Raw genomic sequence first — 20021 nt, 5'->3', positions numbered from 1 at the left:
TGTGGCTGTTGTTGGTTTTGTTGAGTAAGGCAATATTCGAAGCGATTGTCTGCGAAATGCTTATCAATGGGTAACACCAGTTGACTTGTAGGCAAACTATTCGACATTGGTTTGACAGGTGTTCAATCAATCAATCAGGGAAAGTGAAAAGAACTGCATGAATGAATATACAAATAATAGATAAGCCAGCGTATTTCGAAATCAAGCTATAATTTAAAGGAAATCTGGACATTAAAAGTTAATGAGTTGATAAATAATAAAGATTAAAAATATATGGATTAATCTATCTTTAAAAATAAAGATAGAGTTAAATGAATGCATAGATAGACAGATATATGCAAAAAAAATATATAGGCTGATAGATAGATGGATATATAGATGAGTTGATGCATATTTAATTATATAGATAATACATATAGAAAGAACAGATGGATAGATAGAAAGATACATGGAAAGATACTTATGTAGATATGACTGACAGATAGATAGCAGATAGAATTATGGATACATAGATAGATAAATAGACAGACATCTACAAATACAAAGGTACATAGATAGATAAATACTTGTGGGCAGATGGATACAAAGGAAAGATGAACACATATATAGATATATAAACTTGTAAAGATACATAGAAAGAAAAGATGTATATACAGATATATATAGATAAATATAAAGATAGATATAAAAATATATGTATATTTATATAGAATGAAAGAAGAAAGATCAATGGATAGATATATACATAGGTAGAAAGAAATGTGAATGAATAGATTGATTGAATGATAGATGGATAAAGAGATGGATAAATTTAGATACATCGATAGATAGATAGGTAGATAGGTAGATATCGAATGTTCATGATACAAACTGTATTTTTTCTATAAGCTATAGCAAATTTACCCCTCAAATGCGATTTTACAAGACTTTTATCTTCGCATATCAAGTTGTAATTCTATTTACTGTTATTGACAATTGCGTGCGTGTTGAATGATTAGATCATGAGATCATAAAACAGATGCGTTGATCTTCAAAGCGATTGTTTAATATTTGTTTAAGTTGGCCAATTGATGACTCGGTTCGGTTCAAGTCACACTAGAGGCTACCAGAGAGAGGCTACAGCATGCTGATTAGTATGCCAATGTTTAATGCCACCCAGCTGGCGCTGATGAAACCGACTCCGGCTACTCATCTATGGGCCAGAGACGACAGCCGGCAACAGAACCAAGGAGCAACAACAACAACAACAACAACAACATCGACGACGACGACGACAACGACAACACTTGGCACATTGGCAAAGTGTTGTGCTCAAATATTGACCCAGAGCTTCGCAAGTAAGCGCGATTCAAACAATGGACAAACAAACGGAGCAGGCGACGGATCAGACGGAGCAGGAACTGGCAACGGCCCGGACGAACCTGCTGACAAACATTGACAAGAGCACGAAAAAAACACGCTACAATTTCCTTGGGGTGTGCGTCAAAAGTGCGACTCTGACTCTGTCGACGCCGAGACCAAGATGAAGACCGACTCCAAGTCTGACCAAGTTCAAAAGAGTTGACCGACCGACTGTTTAAGAAGAGCTCAAAGTGTTGCCACAACATGAGGATGTCTGCCTGTGGCCGAGTGATAACAAGATTTACAAATCGATTGCCGACGGCGCTTTGACAAATATTCGTGTGCGTGCGTGTATAAATACCGAGTGCTCGTAAATGCGCTTTTGATGAGCCCAAAGACACCTGTGAACAGACGCGCACCTGGACGCACCGGGACACCTGAGTCTGTAGAGCGTTCGAGGTGTTAATATGTATTGGTCGCTCTGGTCTCTCCGATTTTGGGCTGTTTATTATCACAAATGTGTCCGCACGATAATCAAGTTTAATTTGCTTAAATATGATTGCCAATTGCCGCGTGTGTGTGTGTTTTATTTATAAATCCCCAACCAAATTAGCCCGGTAAGACGTCAAAGCCGAAACTTGTGGCCAGTGCAAGTTTTGCATTTCTGATAACCGGAAGCATTTAATGCGATTCAATTAAAAAACACAATAAAAAGAGAGAAGTTTAATTAGCACATTTGGCATAATAATTGCTTAACGGCGAATTGCCAATTTTAACGAGCGATCTGTTAACAATATCAATTTTGACTTTTTTTATGAGGAAACTTTTCCGAAATTTAACAATTGATTTCCGCAAAGTTAACCAAGTGACAACTGAAGGTAAATCATTTGATTCGTTTAACTTAACTTTGAATTATTAAATTAATATATATTTTCTTCGTGTAATTCTCACCTGCATCACCCAGTAGTTGTTGTTGACGGCAAACTGATCACCAATTATAATATCCGTATGCATTTAAGCAGAATTTGTTGGCATCAATGCAACACAATGAAAGGCTTTTATATGCTAGATTTGTATATTTTGTTTAATTTCTTTTTATAATTTCGATGGGGTTTGGGGTTTACGCTCTAGGTCACAAGTCACCGACAAGTTCAAGGCACAATAATTAATAACAATATTTAATTTATTTGCATGGCACTGTGAGGGGTGAGGGGGGAGGGCAGCAGCCCGTTGAAATGATTTTTTGTTGTTGTAACTTTTACAATTTATTTCTTGAATATATGCAAATTGATCTTATTCATTTGCAAGGATATGCAAATTGCAAGCACACACACACGCACACGCACGCACACACGCACACACACGGCTTTTGTTTACACAATTGATTTGTGCATTGATTAACAATCATTCGGCTGCTGTTTCAGATTTCCTGATATCTGATTTATGCACATCCTTTGCCCAAGTTGAGCAGCAGCAAAAACGCCGTCGGCTTTTTTCACTTCCGCGTTTTGGTTTCTCTTTTTTTTTTCTCTTATTATTATTATTACTTTTTCTTTTATTTGTTAGCGTCGCATTTTGTCAGAGAATTGTTAACAAATTGTTCGAAATGTATCTTCTTCAAGTTGCACGCGCGACTGCAGTTGGAAAATGTTTCGAAAATATATGAATTGAGAAAAACTGAGCTTGGAAATACGCTGGCCGAGCGCTCGTCGCTTTTGTTGTCTCTTCGCTGGCGGGAACCGAGTTCGTACTGATTGGACGAGCGAAGGTTTCGCGCAGACGAACCTCGCCAGTCAGCTAGCGGGCCAGACGCACACACACACACACACACACATAGAGAGATACACACACATACATACGCGCATATGTATACCTGGCTAACCAGACTCGGCGACTCTCCCCCGCTCTGCCGCTCTGTCTGCTTGCACACCTTTTGCTGTCGCTGTCGCTGTCAGTCGGCCTGAGCCGAGTCGAACTGAGCTGAGCTGAACCCCTGTCCCCGACTCCGACTCCGCTTCAGCTTCAGCTAACTCCCTCCCTCTCCGCCCGCCGGCCAGCCTGCTGCTCAGTGACTTTATGGCTTGCTTGCTTAGCTGACTTAACGCTTGTTGTTTGTTGTTTTTACCACTTTTTCGCTCGCAACCAGGTGTTCTCGCCTCTCGCACCGATCGTGCCACGCTCTTATACACAACTACTTATACAATGCCAGCTATCTGCCGCTCGCTCTCTCCCTCTCTCTCTCCCTCTCCCTCACGCGGTTCAGCTGTGCGTCAAGCTGATCTTATTGGCGTGTATAAGAGAGTCGCTTCCACTGAACGAATTTGCTTGAATTCGCCATTTTAGTTTTGAACGTCATTGCGTCTGCTCGTATTGCACATAAAGCGGAACATTTGACATCCATTTCAATTATGTAACACGAGAAATAAATAGAACAATATTTTATAACATATTAATTTAAATCGGATATCAGAGCATCCAGATTTGATTTGCAAATTAATATTATGTTTTCAATAATAACAAATATTGTTCATTAAAAAGAATATTTTATCGTCAGTCAAGCATATTTTTAATGTTTCCTCATATTCATTTAATACAAGTAAATTAAGTTAGATTTAGATATCCATTGAAATCTATGCAAAGTTGAATAATGAGTACTCTATATAGACATTCACTATAGAAAATGGGATCTTTTTTGCTATCATAGCTACAATTCCATATATGAAACCCTTTGCTTTACCCTCTCATCGGCTTGCTTTTAATGTGCTGCTTTTTAATGGAGCACACGCAACTGTGACATAAAACATAATTTAATAAAATAAAATCATAAATTTACTAGCTAATTTGCTACAGCATATACTTGCTTTTTAGTCCCGAACAAAATCGATAAACCAACCATTAAACATCTACTCCTATGTACTATATGTCTGTGTATATATGTGTGTATATATTTGTGTATATATTTGTATAGCAATAAGCGATTCCCTGAAACCGCAGCAACAACGGGCATAAAATTGTCCCAGCGCACGCCACAAACATAAAAGCCATTTTCATTTTGACCAGAACGGAACCGAATGGCAGCAGCACCATCCAACCCCAAGCCTGCCTCCCCCCAGTCCGACAACCCCTAGAATCCATTATGAAAGCTGTCCGCAGCTTTATGCTGGCTTTCCAGCTGGCCAGAGGGTGCTCATTGCGAGCTTGGATTCGGATTCGAGTTGGGGCCGGGGGCGACACGCGACGCTTGTCTAAACATGGGGGCCACAAGACGGCAGTCAATAGAGGTGTGGCCTCAATGGCAGCGGCGCAGTCGCCGCGGCCAGCCAATCAGCTAGCCGAACCGCCAGAGTGAGAGCGAGAGAGCGAGCTAGAGAGAAGTAGCGAGCGTTGCGGTTAGTTTTGCGTGTGCAGCAAAAAGAAACACAACAAAATGAAAATTGAAGTCAAGCGAAAACATGACGCGCAGGTGAAGTGGCAGACGGCAGCAGACTAGTTGAGATACAAATGTATCCCCAACCAGACATAGCTCTAGCTCTGCATTAGTTACTAACTCACACACACACACACACACACACTCACACACACGCACACACATGTGTGTAGCTGCCTGTCTGTCTATTGATAATTGACTGCCGTTGCGGGCACTTCACTCACTCATTGTCTATCTCTCTGTCTGTCTGCCTCTCTGTCTGTCATTCTGTCCTTCTGTATACTTTTTCGTATTTACCTCGTGCAAATTTGCCATTAATGCCACAACAGACACACACACGACACACACTCGCACACACATACGTACACCTGAGTTACAAATGTATCTGCTTTTGACAATGTCAGTTGCGTGTAGTTTTCTTTGTTGTACTCCACGTCAGTTGCTTTGTTTGCCACAGCGCGCTGCCTGTCTTACGTATCTTTTAGATACATATCTAACATCTATCTATTTATCACTGGACTAGCACATCTTTGAATCTTTGAAGTCCACGCAACTTTGTTAAAATGTTTTCCTTTTCGATATATGATCTTTAGAATAAATAAAATATACAGAAAAACAATGTGAACTAAATAAGCTTGTAAATTTTGTTTGCAAATGTTAGAATTTCAATTGTTTGCTTTTTTTATGGAATTGTATATAAAAATTAGTGTCAAATATATTTTTTTTAAGTTGAATGTAGTTTTGTGGTCTAAAAAGACACAAATGTTGGCATACACAGTTCTCAAAGCCCTTCGTACCTGCTCCTTGAACACCTCAAACTTCGATTACTGTCAAAATTGAATGGATGTTTATATTTGTTCAAGTTTTACCTCCTTACGTTATTTATTAGGTAATACGCCCAAAGTTGCTGTATTTTGTTCTTAACTATAGTCTTTTGACTTATTTACTATTGGTCTTATGTTTATATTTAGTTTTAGATAGATATACATTTTATTTAAACTTTGCATGTCGACATTTTGCTTGTAATCTATTGGCTCAATACTTTCTTTCTTAACAATACTTCTAAAAGCGACACCAAATTCTCAAACTTAACCGATTTTATTTTATATACGTTTTGCAGATTATGGACGTGTGATTCTTTCAATATTTGTTGTAACAAAATCCTTTAATCATCTATATGGGAACTCATTTTGTTGAAACTTTGTGTCAAAATTGTATTTATCATTTGTTGAAGACGTCACAATGCAAAGGCTGCCTTAAGCCCTCTTCTGTGCTGGTATTTTCTGTACATGTTCATCGACAATTAAATCATGCTTTAAATTAATTCGCCATCTAATCTAAAATGTGGTGCTAGACATAAACTTCCTTTACTTTATCAAAACTGAACCAATTTTTTTGGCAGCAGAAACTTTATATTTTGGTACAAAAATCTCCGAAGTCAGAACCTTGCTTCATTAATTATTTTAATTGTTGTTCTTTTGTTTCTGTTTTTTGGTTTTTTTGTTGTTTTCCGATCTGAAATGTATCAATATTAGCGCTTTTATGTCAGAATTTTTCAAAGTCACAATAAATATACAAATTCCTTGTAATCCACGCCCGCAATCCGCTGACCCATGTCGTTCAGTGATTTTCTCAATGCGATATCTGTGGGATTTATGGATGCTACCCCTTCCTTCGTGCCTCTCGCCCCCGCCTCAGCCCCACACACGACGGTGTCATCTCAACCCCTTAGGGGACAAAGTACCTGTTGTTTATTGGTATTTATTCTGGGCATTGCAGCTCGCAGCCAGAGTGTGACCTTATCGTACAAGTCGCATGATTAATTACATGTGTCGACTGTCCCAAAGGCTCCCGTTGCCCCTGCCTCTGCCTCTGCCCCTGCTCCTACCCTCGCTTCAACTGAATCTGTGGCCAAAATATTGTCACGCTTTGAGGCGGGCAACAAACGCTGCCGAAACTCTCCGAGGAATACTGAATTTCTTCGCTTGATTGATTCCACTTGGCGGCACTTGTTGATAAAAACTAAAGGACAATGTTTCGTATTCAAAAATTGGTTTCGATTTATTTGGTCGCCCCGGAGGCACTCGAAGATTACGCGGCAATTTGTTTTGTGGCCCGATATTTCCCGGGAATCGCTTGTTTACTCGCATCTTCTGTGGAAAGCACTCGGATCGCAGCCCAATCGAAACATTTGTTTGCATAACGCATTTTAATTGAATTCTCAGCGGATTCGATCAGTTCTGGCTAAAGGCAGATGTCTAACAGATATCTAGAGATATTTGGCCATAGATAGCGGCAATTAACATTAACCCAAATTGCGGCAGAGAGCTTCAAGCTGAGAGCCAAATGCGCATTCTATGCAAATGCCAGTCAAGATGCAACTGCAACAAGTCAACATCAACATGAACAATCACAATTTATGCGAATGCTAATCAAGTTAACACCAAATGCAAAGGCAACACGGCGCGATGTCTCTGTCGCTCGTCTGACAATTTTTAAGTGCGTATCTGTGTCGCGGCTGCAGCAACAACAGCAACAACATGGCCAGCAACAATTATTAATGATTTTGCTAAATGTTACAGAAAATAATGACAGCAGCAGCCAAGCAGCTGAGCTGTTGAGCTGCTGAGCTGAGCCGGGCAGAGCCTTTTAACAATTACAAATGCACACAAAACGCTCTGTACCCGGTCTGGCCCGGCCCGGCCCGAACCGACCCGGCGTACTCGCTGTTTTCAACACCTTGAATGCCCAATAGGCCCGCCAGAGGCAGCCCACATTCTGCGCAATGCAATGAATGATTCGACACGTTCCAGTGGGCGGCATGCCGTTGAGGGCGTGCCCATGCCCGTGCCACAGCCAGAGCCAGCAGCCAGAGCCAGCAGCAAACCAAACATCAAACGCCAAAAGCCCAAAACAACAGGCGGCCGTAGCTAATACCCTGCCAGAGGGCATATTGGTTTGGGTAAGCAATTAAAATAGCAGTGTAAAAAGTATGGGAATATCCGAATAAAATGCAATTGACAGGCAACTTCTAGAGTAAAAGAAGATATACAAGAGTATATTGAATAATGAAAGCAGATAAACAGAGCTGTTAAATCAGCAATCAGTCAGCTAGTAAGTCAGTCAGTCAATCAGTCAGTCACTGACCGATGTCCGTGAATCAGTCATCAGATCGGGTCAAACTTTAACTTTAATATATAAATCTATTTTATTTGCAAAAGCAATCATTTTTATATAATTTTTATAGTATGAAATTTCAATTTTCTCATAAATGAATATAATATAAAATATTTGTTGTAAGCATAGCACATTGTATAAATAGATTGATATACATATATCAATTTGTATATCTTCTATATTTATACATAGAATGTTTTAAGCTGCCAACCTAAACTCTTAGCCTCTGTTGGCTACTAAGTATACATTTTGGCTAAGACTAGGGCTCATACCAAAATCAAAGCCTAGGGCAGAATTTGAACCTGAGATTTGATTTAAATTACGATTCAAGTATTGAAGAAGCCATATGATCTTAAATTGTGATCAAATGAGACGTAAACTATTTAAAGAGAGTTAAGTATTCCCTTCCCAAACTATTACGACTGGAGAAACTCAAATGGAAAGCATTTCCATAAACCTTAAATAAGTAAATCGATTGCAATTAAAGCTCGCATTAGTGAATGTAGAATCAGAGTTACATTTAGAATAACATTTGACAGTCGAAAGAGACTCTGAGCTTCGTTGTGCTGTGATCAGCTCGGTAGACAATTTTTTAACAATTTTGACATTTAGCGCGTGCGCAAATGAAGAAAGAAAGAGTCACGATCGTAGACTGCGATCAGTGTGTGATCGGATCGGGGCGATCGTTTGTAGGGGCCACTTCAGGTGTTGTTAGCATCGTGAACCGAAGACGATCCGACACACTTACGCTTATGCGCATTTTGTTATTATTTTTTAGTTTTTTTTTAAATATTTTTTTTTGAAAACATCATTTCTATGATCGCGTTAATCACCTTCAAGCCCACTCGAATATGACACTCGAGTGGACGTGGAGCTGGAGCGATCGAGGATGCGGGGCGAGCACTATCATTGCTTACTCAGCGGGTTTTGTTTTATTTTTGGGTCTCTCCGCGCAGCCAGCTGCTAATGATGCGCCTGCAAGACGCACAATTGAAATGAAATTAATTTTTCTACATAATTAATTAAAGCCAGCCGTGTGGGCAGCTTCACGGAGAAAGCCAATGCCACCTACACCAACACCTCCAGCTTCACGTCCACCTCCAGCTTCAGCTCCAACTCCTCCAAGCACTGCTCCCATTGCGCACTCGTATTATTAATTAGGCCAACAACCCCCCATTAGGCTTGTGGCTCGGTATGGTCTGCAGTTGTGAAATCTGAGCTCCTCCAACATTGCGCCTTGTCGCCGGTCGTAAAACTGATAAATCATAAATGTGCGACGACGCACAAAACAATTGCACTACAAAATGTGAAATAATCAAATTAATTTTCGTGTAATTAAATCATAAAATAAAAAATAAAAATTATAATGAAATCGTTTGCCAAACCCAAAACTCAACACAACTCGACGCAGACGGCACAACAATTGACACTGACATCAAAACAGAAAAATAGAGAAAAATAAAGCAAGCAAATAAATAAAAACAAAGACAAATAGCAAAAATTTCCATAAAAATTGTCTATCGATTTTATGACCGACTGGAAAACTTTGCTCAAGATAAAAAAGTGTGTCCCGAACGCTGGCGAAATTCGGTAATTCGATTGAAATTTGAATTCTGATTAGGTTTTGTGGCTGTAAACACAATTGGGCCAATGAGGCTACGTCATGATACAATTCAATTGGTTGCCTTTTAAGGCCAAAAAGTGTTTGCATACATGAATGCGCTTATCTGGAAATCAAAAGGGCTTAAAAGTCAATATCAACTGGCTATTCTTCGAATCCGAAGTCGATTTAAACAAGTTCTAAATTATCTAAATAGGTCTATTTGTTTATTTACCTAAAACTTCTTAAAAATTTGTTTAAGAAATGGGTTACTAAATTCATTCAATTTAAACAAAAGAAGAGGCCCAAGTTCTAAGTAATGCGAAAGCTTTTCCAAAGTGGGATAAGCTTGCTGTAGGAGGGTTTTCAGTGCCACACATGCCACATTGCGATGGCAGGGTGAGATGCAGGAGGAAATTTTCCATATCATAATAATCAGTATATTTCATTATTGTTGGTACTATTATTTTTATTATCAATTTTATTGTTCTTTTGATAATTATTATTTCTGTATATGATCATCATTATAATAATATTTACTATTTATTATATGCATAACCCTGGGATTCGAATCCGTATGTTCGTTATTTAGATATCCAATAGGTCTTTATTCTAATTCCATTGCTTCGTGATTTCTTGTTTTAAGCAGATGTCAAAATAAGTGGAAAAATTTGAAAAATATATTATAGATTCTTAGGTAACATATAAGCAAGCCCATTTCAGAGTTCTGCTCAGTTTTTCCTTGTGATAAAAACTACACATCCCCGGAGATCTCCCTGCTGACTGTACCGAACAGGTCTCAGGCTCAGCAATTAGAAGCAGTCTTTGCTTGTCACGTCCTGAGAAGCCTTTTAACCACTCGAATTTATCAAGCGGAACTTGCGGCCAGTCAAGAGTGGGTGATCGGTCGATGGGGCCCCGAAAATAGTTGAAAAACTGTGTTAGCGATAAGGAAATGTCAACAGTGCGCGGCGGGGCCACCGGCAAGCTTCAATTAAATGACAAGCCAAGGGTCAGCCACATAGATGGTGCCGCCAGCGATCCCGTCAAGCTGGCAGCTACTGGTTGATCCCAGGGCTACCAGAATGGCGACTGCTGCAATCTGTTCGCCTGTGTCTGCGGCTCAGTTTAATGAGCTTATCCATCATCGGGGGCTGATCCAGACACAGACAGAGTCAGAGACGGAGACAGAGACGCAGTCTCCTCATCTGTCACAGGGCTAATAGGTTTCATTAGTCATCTGTGCCGCAATCGGTCAGAGTCGATTTTTTGGCTGCTCTTCGCTTTTTATCAGCTGCTCGTTTGGTCATTTCTCAAAGCCGACAACAGAAGAAGAATTCCGAGCTGTTTCCCCTGGCTGGCCCCTTGGCTGACCCCTTGGCTGGCCCCTTGGCTTCTTGCAGTTTGCGTGTCGACAGCAATTTTCACCTTAATTATTTTTGGGGTTTCTCGCCAGGACGAGCGGGGCGAGCGGGGTTGGGTGCTGCCCAGCACGCGCTAATGTTTAACATCCGCCATGGCGTCCTCCCATCAGACAGTTATGCAAATTTCTAGCGTTTTACCTGTGTGTATTCGGAGGGAAAAGCCACTGCGAGGGCAGTTCGAACAAAGCGTGTCCTCGTAAATTATCGAAGACACACGCACACACACACAGGCAACACATCAGCTGAGTGTGAGTGTGTGTGTGTGCGTGTATTCATTTGTGCCAATGTCCTTTCGTGTCTGCTTTGCCATGGCCTCTTTTTTGTTGCCCGCCGCAGATTAGGCTGTCCTCCTGCTGTGTGTGTGCTTGTGTGTCCTATGAACCTACCCCGCCCCGTCCCGCCTCGCCCCTCTTTCTGCTTGTCATCAATATTGGCGCCAACTACAGCTCCGAGTCCGTGTCCGAGTCCGTAGCTGAATTACTGTGCGACCTGCGCTGCCATAAAATGTTCAATTAGTTAATGAAAAATTTTCCAATTGGATATCAACATTGAATCCAACTAACGACCGCAACGAGGACGAGCACGGGCTGAGCTCTGGGCTAGGGGTTAGGGGTTGAGGGGGGCTTAAAGAACGCGTTGGTGTCGCTTCCAAATGTCCGTAGCTTGAATTTATGCATGTGATTTATGCACGACTGCGATTGCCAATTACAATATCATTTCTCTTCTTGTCCGCTTGGCTTTGCCTTTGCATTTGTTCACTCCAGTGTGTGTGTGTGTGTGTGTGTGTGTGTGTGAAGTGCCATTAAGAAATGTGTCAAAACAGTTGAGGAATTATATAATTTAAATGCAACGCGGCATGAGGAACTCTCGTCTGCAGGCACAAGTTGGAAGAGAGAATGGAAAAAGTTAATTGAATTTCTTTAAGATCAAGATTTTATAAAATAATTCCATAAAATACTTTTTCAACTCAAACAGCAAGAGAAAATACTCAATATTGTGCGCAATTTCTATACATTCGTTATTTTAACCATTCGAATTGGAGCGGAACTATTTGAAGCTAGGCAAAAAGACGCGTGAGCCTCATTTGAGGGCCAAATGATGCTAGAAAGTCAACAGCTCTTTGTGCGAGTGTGTATTTTTCTTGCTCAGCAAACAGAAATTAAAGCCAAACATAGAAAAAAAAAGTACAGCAACAGTAGAACAAAAGCGTAGCGAGCAGGAAAAACCGACGCATGACACAAATTCACAAAAGGTGGAAAAACAAAAACGACAAAACGAAAAAAATCTACATGGAAATGAAATCGAATGAAGGCAAATGGGGGAAAATGAGCCAAAATGAGAACCTAAGCGTTATGCTCGCAGCGAAAAAAACACAGCAACAAAAACTCGCTGCTTGACCGAGCGCATCAACTTGCCTGATCAAAGGAGAGGGGGAGGGAACTGAACATAGGGCCTAGTTTTACGCATTTGAATGAACGCTGGGGCAGAGGGAAAAGGTGTAGGGGAGTGGGGGGTCAAGCAGTTGGGAAAAACAAAAGAAAAGCTAAGCGCAAAGTGCGGGAGTTTCCTGTGCGCTATGCGGCTCCAATGAAGCCTGAAATCGATTTGTGGAACCAGCTCAAACACAAACACAAACACAGTGCCTGCCAACAAGCACTCGCTCAGCAACTTGCCCCGTCAAGGCAATGAGGCAATGAATTAGAACGCGTGAAGTCACGAAGGTTACCTCCCTGCCACCCACATGAGGAATGCCGCCAGCTGTTGCCAACTGAGAATCCTCGAATTTACAACATGCTGCACAGTCTCCCCCCGCCCTCTTCCTTGCATCGTGTATCTGAACAGAACCCGCTCGACTTGGGATCTTTTTATTGTAAATTTACGATCGCCGCGTTTATTTGTTTCTCTCCGCTTTTTATTGTGCTCCGCTCTGAGCTGTTGCACCCTGCCCCCCTTCCCTTCCCTACGTTGGCCTCAGGTGGCAGCCTCACGCTTTGTGGACTCGCCTGCAGGCTCGCCAAGGTGTCAAGTGTTTTGTGTTATCTGCTGCGGTTGGCTTCTTGGTTTCTCTTTGAGGCCAAGAATCGAGTCGAGTCGAGTCGCGTCTGAGCTGGGCTGGGGACCGCAGCGGCCGCCGCTGCGTGTGTTTCTCAAATTGCGTCAAAAATTATCGCCATTAAATGTAGATGAGCGTTTTGTTGTTAAGTTATTGGCCCATAAATAACCGCGGCTTGGTCCCCAGTTCGCTCTGCACTTTGCTAGCAACAACAACAACAACAACAACAACAACAACAACTGCAACTCCAGCTGAAGTTCATTCATAAAATTTCATTTGTGGTCAGAAAGAAAAGCTGAAAAGAAATTTAACTTGCGGTCAGCGCAACACAAAATTGTCAGGACAAATTTAATTTTAATGCTTTTCCAACGGGATGCTTAATAACTGCGACTTATGCACCTTTAATTTGATTTTGCTCATTTCCACATGCTTGGAAAGCCATTCAAAAGAAAGTCTTTAACTTCCACAAGTCGCATCAAAATTTGCGTCTTAGACAAAAGCATTTCCCCAAGATAATGAAAAGTGTGACTATTTAAGAGAGATTTTTCTAGAGGAACTAAATAACAATAGTAATCCGAAGTGAAGAAAACCCGAACACAAAAATCACCCCGAAAATTGTTACCAATTCCGTGTCCCAGCTCCCGGAAAAATATTGGCAACATTTTGTTTAGCAGTGGACAGCTTCAAACTATTTTATTTAAAAAATTAATCCTAATTATAACTAAATTTATTATATTAACTAAATTTATTATATTTAAGCCTGAACTAATTTCCCAAATATCCTCGTCTTTATTTTTACAGCAATCAGCTTTGATGCGCAACACATTTTATAACCGTCGTCAGTCGTAAGCTGGATGATATTTGTGCGCCGTCTGTTGTTCGTTGTCGCTTGGTGCTTAACTTAGTCAAACTTGGCGTGCACGCCTTGACCAAATGGTGGCGCTGCATTAGTTTCCAGAAAGTAATAAGAGGTGGCGCTAGCAAAAAATTCGTTTTAAATCAAAGCTTTGCAGCTAAAATGAGAATCAAATCACCTGTGTGTCACCTGCTCGCCCATATAAACCACCTGGCCATCATCCATTTTGCCAATGGCCAGCTCGATCGCCGTGCTGTTCAGATTAAACGCGTCCAAACCCTTCAAGCAGCTGCTACTGCTTCTGATGGCCTTCCAGCTGCAGGGAATGGAGGGAAAATTCCTGGGCAGGCCAATTGACTCCGCATAGAAGAGCACGGCGCGATTGTGACTGCAGCTGTCTGCAAGATTTAGATTAGACATAGCCATGAGTGAGCCGCCTTCAGGCACTCACAAGCCTCCAAGATGAGCTTACTGGCCGCCAGCAGATCCACCTCCTCGCAGCCCGGCTGCGGTGCGCGACCAAAGTTGACATAGAAGTCGGCAGTGCCACGCGGCGTCAGATCCCCAAAGAGCGGGTAATCGGTGTGTATGACGTCCACAAACAGAGCAGCACTCGCCCGCAGGCCGTCATCGGAGCGCGGCGTGAAGAGCGGCAGAGCTGGATCCAGGCCCGTAACCCGGCCCACGGTTCCATTGAAATAGCGCCCGATGCGGCCGGCAATGTGGGCGCCTAGGCTGTGGCCCACGATGTGCACAGCCTCCTGGGACACATTGTGCCGCTCCAGAAACTGCTCCAACTGCTTGGCCAGCACCAGAGCCACCCTGCCCAGGGCACGTCGCGAGCTGGGATAGTCCAAATTGGCAGCGGGCGACCAATCGGCAATCAGCACATGCTCAAAGCCCTGCGCCTGGTAGGCTGACGAGAAGGGCATTAGCACAGCACCCAGTAGAGAGCTCAAGGATCAGGCTTACCATTGCGCAGCGGCATGATGGAGATGTGACTGCGCGATCCCAAGAAGCCGTGCACGATCAGCTTGAGCGAGTCTACGTTCGAGAGCTGCTCCACACGCTCCAGGCTCAGCTCAGAGGGCACATGCTGATAGTAGATGCTGCTCTGCTGGGCCAGCGTATCCAGGCTGGCCGCCTGCAGGCTCCACAGCTGGCAGAGGAAAAGCAGCCAGCAACAAAACATTCCAGACATGTTGCTGCTCCGATCTGATCTGAGCTGAGCTGGACTCAAGGCAGAGCCTAAATAGGGCTTGGATCGCATGCTGCAGCTGTGGGAGCTGCGTTTAGCTAATCGCTCGATTAGTCGAGTCGAGGTGACGCACAACGGGACAAGTGGACGAGAGTACACGACACATTTATTAACTAGGGTAATTTTCCATAAATACACAGTGCTGAGCAGACGTATACGCACACACGCAACGGCTCGAACTTAAAGGGCTACGAGTTAAAATGCAAGGCGCACGCACAGCAGAGATATTGGGATTAGAGTATGCGGAGCTAGGCATGGCTTCCCTGACGTTTACAAGATTGGGATTGGAGTATACAGAACATGGCATTGGCATCCCTGACGTATGGCAGTTGTTGGGGCCAGTTGGGCCGCGCTCGTTGGCTTAACGGCGGGCCTCGTCTTGCCCGGCAACAGGGCGTATGAGCATTTTAACGCGGCGCAGCGAGTAGTCCTTGCCCTGGAAGGTGTCCCAGTAGATGCCCGTCTCGCCGGCCTGCTCGTGGCCCTGGGCGTGGTAGACGCCCATCAGATTGCTGGTGCCGCACGCGTTGAACCAGCCGCCGGCCTTGTGTCGCTGCGCACAGCTGCACTCGAGACAGTTATCGTTATCGTTATCGAACGTGCTGAACTTGGCGCCAGCGTGATACGAGAGCGAGTCGCCAGCCGGGGGCTGCACCTGCGCCTGGTAGTTGCCCAGCAGGCTGAGCGCGTAGAGCTCCCGCTCGCCGCTGATGGCAAACGAGTCATAGCCGGCGATGGCCACATTGCCATCGAAGTCCTGCAGCCAGATGCGCAGCTCGTGCAGCGCAGAGCTGGTCAGCGCGTGCAGCTTGTCCAGCCCGATGAAGAAGTCGCCGGCCAGATTGCCGAAGCCCTCCTTGTACTCCAGCCAGCTTCGCTCGAAGCTGATGTCGTCCGAGGAGCGATTCATGATCACCGTCCAGCCGTCGTCCTCGCAGGGCACATAGAAGCTCTCGCTCTCGGGGGTCAGCTGCAGCTTCAGGATGCCATTGACAGCCAAATAGGATTGCAGGCAGCTCGTCGCATGCTCTTCCACAGCAGCCGCGGGCGCAAAGGCTGTTGGCAGCTGGGCGGACTGCGGCTTGTTCCGATTAGCCAGGCGCCGTTTGATGTTGCTGTGCGAGAAATTTGTGAGTTGGGATTGAGCCTGGCTGGAGTTTGATTCGGTTCAGCTTACTTGGTGTTCTGGACTATTTTGCCCACGTTCAGCTGCGTCTCGCGCACATTGTAGGCCAGCGAGACTAGGAATGTGGCCAGGGCGTCCAGGCGACTGGAGACATCAAGCTGGGAGGCATTGAAGGGGCTGCCCGTTGCCGCGGGCTGGTTGCCGAACAGGTTGGCCATGTTGGTGGCCACGTATGACTGCTCCTCGGGCGTCGCACGCACCTGACGTGAAAGATCTGTGAAATGGTTGGAGCAGAGTTAATTGCGGGTCTTCACAGCGAGCGCAGAGCCAAGCAGCACAACAACACACAACAAACAACAAAGCGACATCAATCAAACGGAAGCGGAAACTCGAGTCTGTGTTGCTTTTTACCCCGCAATTTGTCGCGATTCTTTTGCTTCTGGCTCAGCTGTCTGGCCACACGGGATCCCAGATATTTGTCGGTTTCACCTTTCAGCTCGTCCAGTGTGTGCCGCGTCAATCGCTGGATGTGCTCGAAGCTGTCCAGACGCTGCCCGAAGTTCAGCTGTTGCGCTTTCAGCGACTCCATGCGGCCCGTATTGCTGTCCAGCAGCTGATCGACCCTGTGCGAGACAAACAAGTGGTATGTATTATATGAGAAACTAGCTGATCAAATTTGTATCTTCTAATTATATGCATTATTTTCCCCTATGGAATTTATGCCGTCCTACCCTAAACCCCCATTTCTACTGAGCAAAGTGGTTTTTCCCCAATCAAGTTTAAAAAATAATTGCAAATAATACTTTTGCTAGATTTTCTTTTAAATTTAAAGATTTTCAAAATAGGATTGAAGCAATTGAAATCGACCATTCACTCTTATTTTCCATTCAGAGGGTTGAATTTTCCAAAAAGTTTAACACATTTCTAAATGAATTTTCAGAAGATTCGTTGAAAACTTATTTGATGCCGGAATAATAAACAAAATGATCTCATACGATCGTTTTTTTCCGTTGTGGGTGGAATTTGTAAAGGCCCTGTCTTAGCGTACAATTAAATTGCATAAGATTATGCGTTGATTATCAATCAGTCAGTCAATCAGTCAGCCAATCAGTCAATCAGCAGATACAGTTTAGTATATTTAGATGCAATTAAATCTCATATGATAACTAATGTAAGCACTTAAGTCTCCCACTTCTTATGGTTAATCATCAATCAGTCAGTCAGTCAATCAGAAATATTTGTAAGCTGTCTTTAGCTTCCCACCTTTATGGTTTTCAACTATGCGTTGATCATCAATCAGTCATTCAATCAATCAGCACAGTTTTATTCATGTGTTTTATAGATGTGGCATTTAGTATATATTTGAATATTAACCAAGGTTTCTTACCGTGAAATATCAGAGAAACAAATTGTTGGATAATTAAAATTGAGTTTCTCTTATAAAGCACCGCAAGAAATCCAAATAAACAAAAGTCAAAATATTCAAATATATTATTCATCATATTAAATACTATCTATATAAATTCGCATTGACTTGCTTGTGCCTTGCTTGGCTTTTGTCTGTTTTTTAATATGTGTATGTTATATTATTAAACAAATAATATATGTAGACACATATTATCTATATAGAATAGCGTAGAATCGAACAGAGAATTTAGCTAGCATTTAATTCAATTTTAATTTCATAATCTACGACCAAACAAGCTGTAAAATTGTCAATGTAAAGCGGCTCACATTTGCAGATAATGTGCATATATATTCGCAACTGAACGGCATGATATCATCGCACTTCAGATCGATCAGACAATATATATGGCTGACCTCTTTATATAGTACATGACTCAATGCGGGCGCAAACATTATGCCAATTTATCAGCATTCAATATACACTTAGAGCCCAGTTAACGCCTCGTGCACACATCTTTGTGACGTATTTCCAATTCTGGCAAGATAATTAAGTGTGCGTTTAATTTATACACAAATGCCAAAATGTGCTATCAACCCGTTTCTACACATAAGATTTATGCTGTTTCGGGTAAACAAATGTGAATTCGGATAATTTGTTGAGTGAAACGAAAGCAGCTACAAATTGCAAATCCATAAACTGGTAAAAAGGTGTGCGAAATGTTTGCCGAAGCTAAATAAATAAAATACAACAGCAAAGCAGACAATAGCGTCATAAATTGTCCCGACAAGTGTGTGCTCTGCTGTATGTGTGTGTGTGTATCTCAAAGATACTTTTGCCGCACTCACGTATAATTACGCGTTGCTCAATGGCCAATTGGCATGGCGCATCTCCGCATAATCAATGTGGCATTGTAAGCGACGGGCTTGACAGGGCCCGAAAAACTAAACAAAATGCCAAAAAACATATATTTCGATGTTGTTTTTGTGTGTTTTACCGGTTTTCCCAAATGCCTTGTGTGCTAAAAAACCTGTTCAGCGAGATGGCACACGTTCCATTGTCTGCTCAAAGTTGTTGTCAACCTTTTCTCAAAATCTATCCACTCACTTCTTATCGATCACTTCCAGACGATGGCGCTGGTCCTCGTCCAAGGTCGCCAAGATGCCAACGCGGTCGTGTAAGTTCGTCATCAGCTCCTTGATTTCGTTATGCTGTGGGGGCGCAGTCACAGGAGCAGGAGCAGGCGTGCCATAATGCTGCAGAAGGTAAAGTATATATACATATAGTAAGATAATACTTCAACAGCAACAACAACACGCGACGAGGCCCGTTGAACCCAACAGAAATTCAAACTAATTCCGCAAACAATTCAATTTCGCATACACTCGTAATTTCTTTAGATTTTTGTTCTCCTTATATCTCAAGTTATTTTAACGTACTCGGAAGTTGCCGCGCGTATGCGATCTCCAATGATTGTGAGAGTCTGGGGCTGCGACGCCAGCCCCAACTGGTGCTTGGGTGGGGTTTTGTGCCAGCACCATGTAATTCACACAGAACAGCGCCAAGAGCAGGCGAAAAGGGGGCGTGGCCATGTTGTGCACACGATAATATTTAGGAATATCAAAAAAAATTTAAACACACGGCACACACACGCAGATCACGTCTGGCAGCTCGTCAGTTTCTATCTATCGGATCGATGCGACTGTTCGACTCGAGATTCACGCAGCGACTGAGTGCCAAGCGAGCAGAGCTTGGCGAGGGAGCTTTCCGCGACAGAAACTGAGAGAATCTACATGTTAAATGTTGCTCTCTTACACATTCTCTCTCTCTCCCTCTCTTTCTCTCTCTCTCGCTCTGTCTTGCTGTGTTTGGCGGTTTCTTTTGTTTATATGGCTTGCTGCCTTGGCTATTCAGAAAATTCCCCGGCTCCCCGACGCTGTCAATCACTCACGACTTTGTTGGAAGTGATAAGCAAATGTGTCTTAAGGCCGGACTTGAATTACTCATTTTATTTTGAATTATTTATATTTCTTAATATTTTACAATAGTATAACTTATTTATTGGCATTATTTCAACAAGAACTTGTATTACTCAGCGTGCTACCAACTATTCGTAATCGTAGCAGCATGCCTTTAATGTACTTCTTTATTTTCATCTTAAGCCTTTCAGCTGGTTTTAAAACCTACACGCGATTCAGACTGCATATCATAAATATAAGATGTCAAAATGAGTACAGAGTCATCCAATTACGTATGCGAAACCTGCCTCAATATTTGCGTCACATACAACTGATCTACAACTATATATATTGTATATACATATACCCAGTAGTCTGAGCTTCCCTTGGGCCTTA

The 20021-nt window shown here is 42.8% G+C and overlaps 3 protein-coding genes and 1 long non-coding RNA gene across 6 annotated transcripts in view; 1 reads left to right on the top strand and 3 right to left on the bottom strand.

Moving 5' to 3' along the window:
• Positions 1-2395, bottom strand: part of LOC115767168 (dendritic arbor reduction protein 1) — a 32150-nt gene extending 29755 nt beyond the window's left edge. The window contains exon 1 of the mRNA XM_030711351.1: positions 2293-2395. Within this exon, the coding sequence (XP_030567211.1) occupies positions 2293-2355 (63 nt within the window). The 5' untranslated portion in view covers positions 2356-2395. The remainder of the gene's footprint in view (positions 1-2292) is intronic.
• The window catches only part of LOC115767173, a 43406-nt gene extending 29505 nt beyond the window's left edge, over positions 1-13901 (top strand). For both annotated transcript variants that reach the window (XR_004018357.1, XR_004018355.1), the window contains one exon: positions 13824-13901. This is a non-coding gene — a long non-coding RNA (uncharacterized LOC115767173). The remainder of the gene's footprint in view (positions 1-13823) is intronic.
• Positions 13902-13907: 6 nt separating this feature from the next.
• On the bottom strand, positions 13908-15159 carry LOC115767171 (pancreatic triacylglycerol lipase). Its single transcript, XM_030711354.1, has 4 exons — positions 14851-15159; positions 14330-14794; positions 14057-14276; positions 13908-13999 (listed from the first exon to the last, which is right to left on the bottom strand). Exons 1-4 carry the CDS (start codon positions 15146-15148, stop codon positions 13924-13926), a joined length of 1059 nt encoding a protein of 352 aa, XP_030567214.1. The 5' UTR covers positions 15149-15159; the 3' UTR covers positions 13908-13923.
• A 66-nt stretch (positions 15160-15225) lies between these two features.
• On the bottom strand, positions 15226-19379 carry LOC115767169 (angiopoietin-related protein 7). Of its 2 annotated transcripts, none has more exons than XM_030711352.1 (5): positions 19107-19379; positions 18775-18923; positions 16674-16885; positions 16314-16536; positions 15226-16251 (listed from the first exon to the last, which is right to left on the bottom strand). In XM_030711352.1, exons 1-5 carry the CDS (start codon positions 19257-19259, stop codon positions 15498-15500), a joined length of 1491 nt encoding a protein of 496 aa, XP_030567212.1. In that variant the 5' UTR covers positions 19260-19379; the 3' UTR covers positions 15226-15497. The 2 variants fall into 2 exon arrangements, with proteins under 2 accessions (XP_030567212.1, XP_030567213.1); XM_030711353.1 differs by having other exon boundaries at positions 16752-16885; positions 19107-19373.
• Positions 19380-20021: the final 642 nt, after the last annotated feature.

This window comes from Drosophila novamexicana, unplaced genomic scaffold (genome assembly GCF_003285875.2).
Source record: "Drosophila novamexicana strain 15010-1031.04,08,12 unplaced genomic scaffold, DnovRS2.1 tig00001340-arrow-arrow-pilon, whole genome shotgun sequence".
Classification (NCBI taxonomy): domain Eukaryota; kingdom Metazoa; phylum Arthropoda; class Insecta; order Diptera; family Drosophilidae; genus Drosophila; species Drosophila novamexicana.
This window is presented reverse-complemented; position numbering and strand designations above follow the sequence as displayed.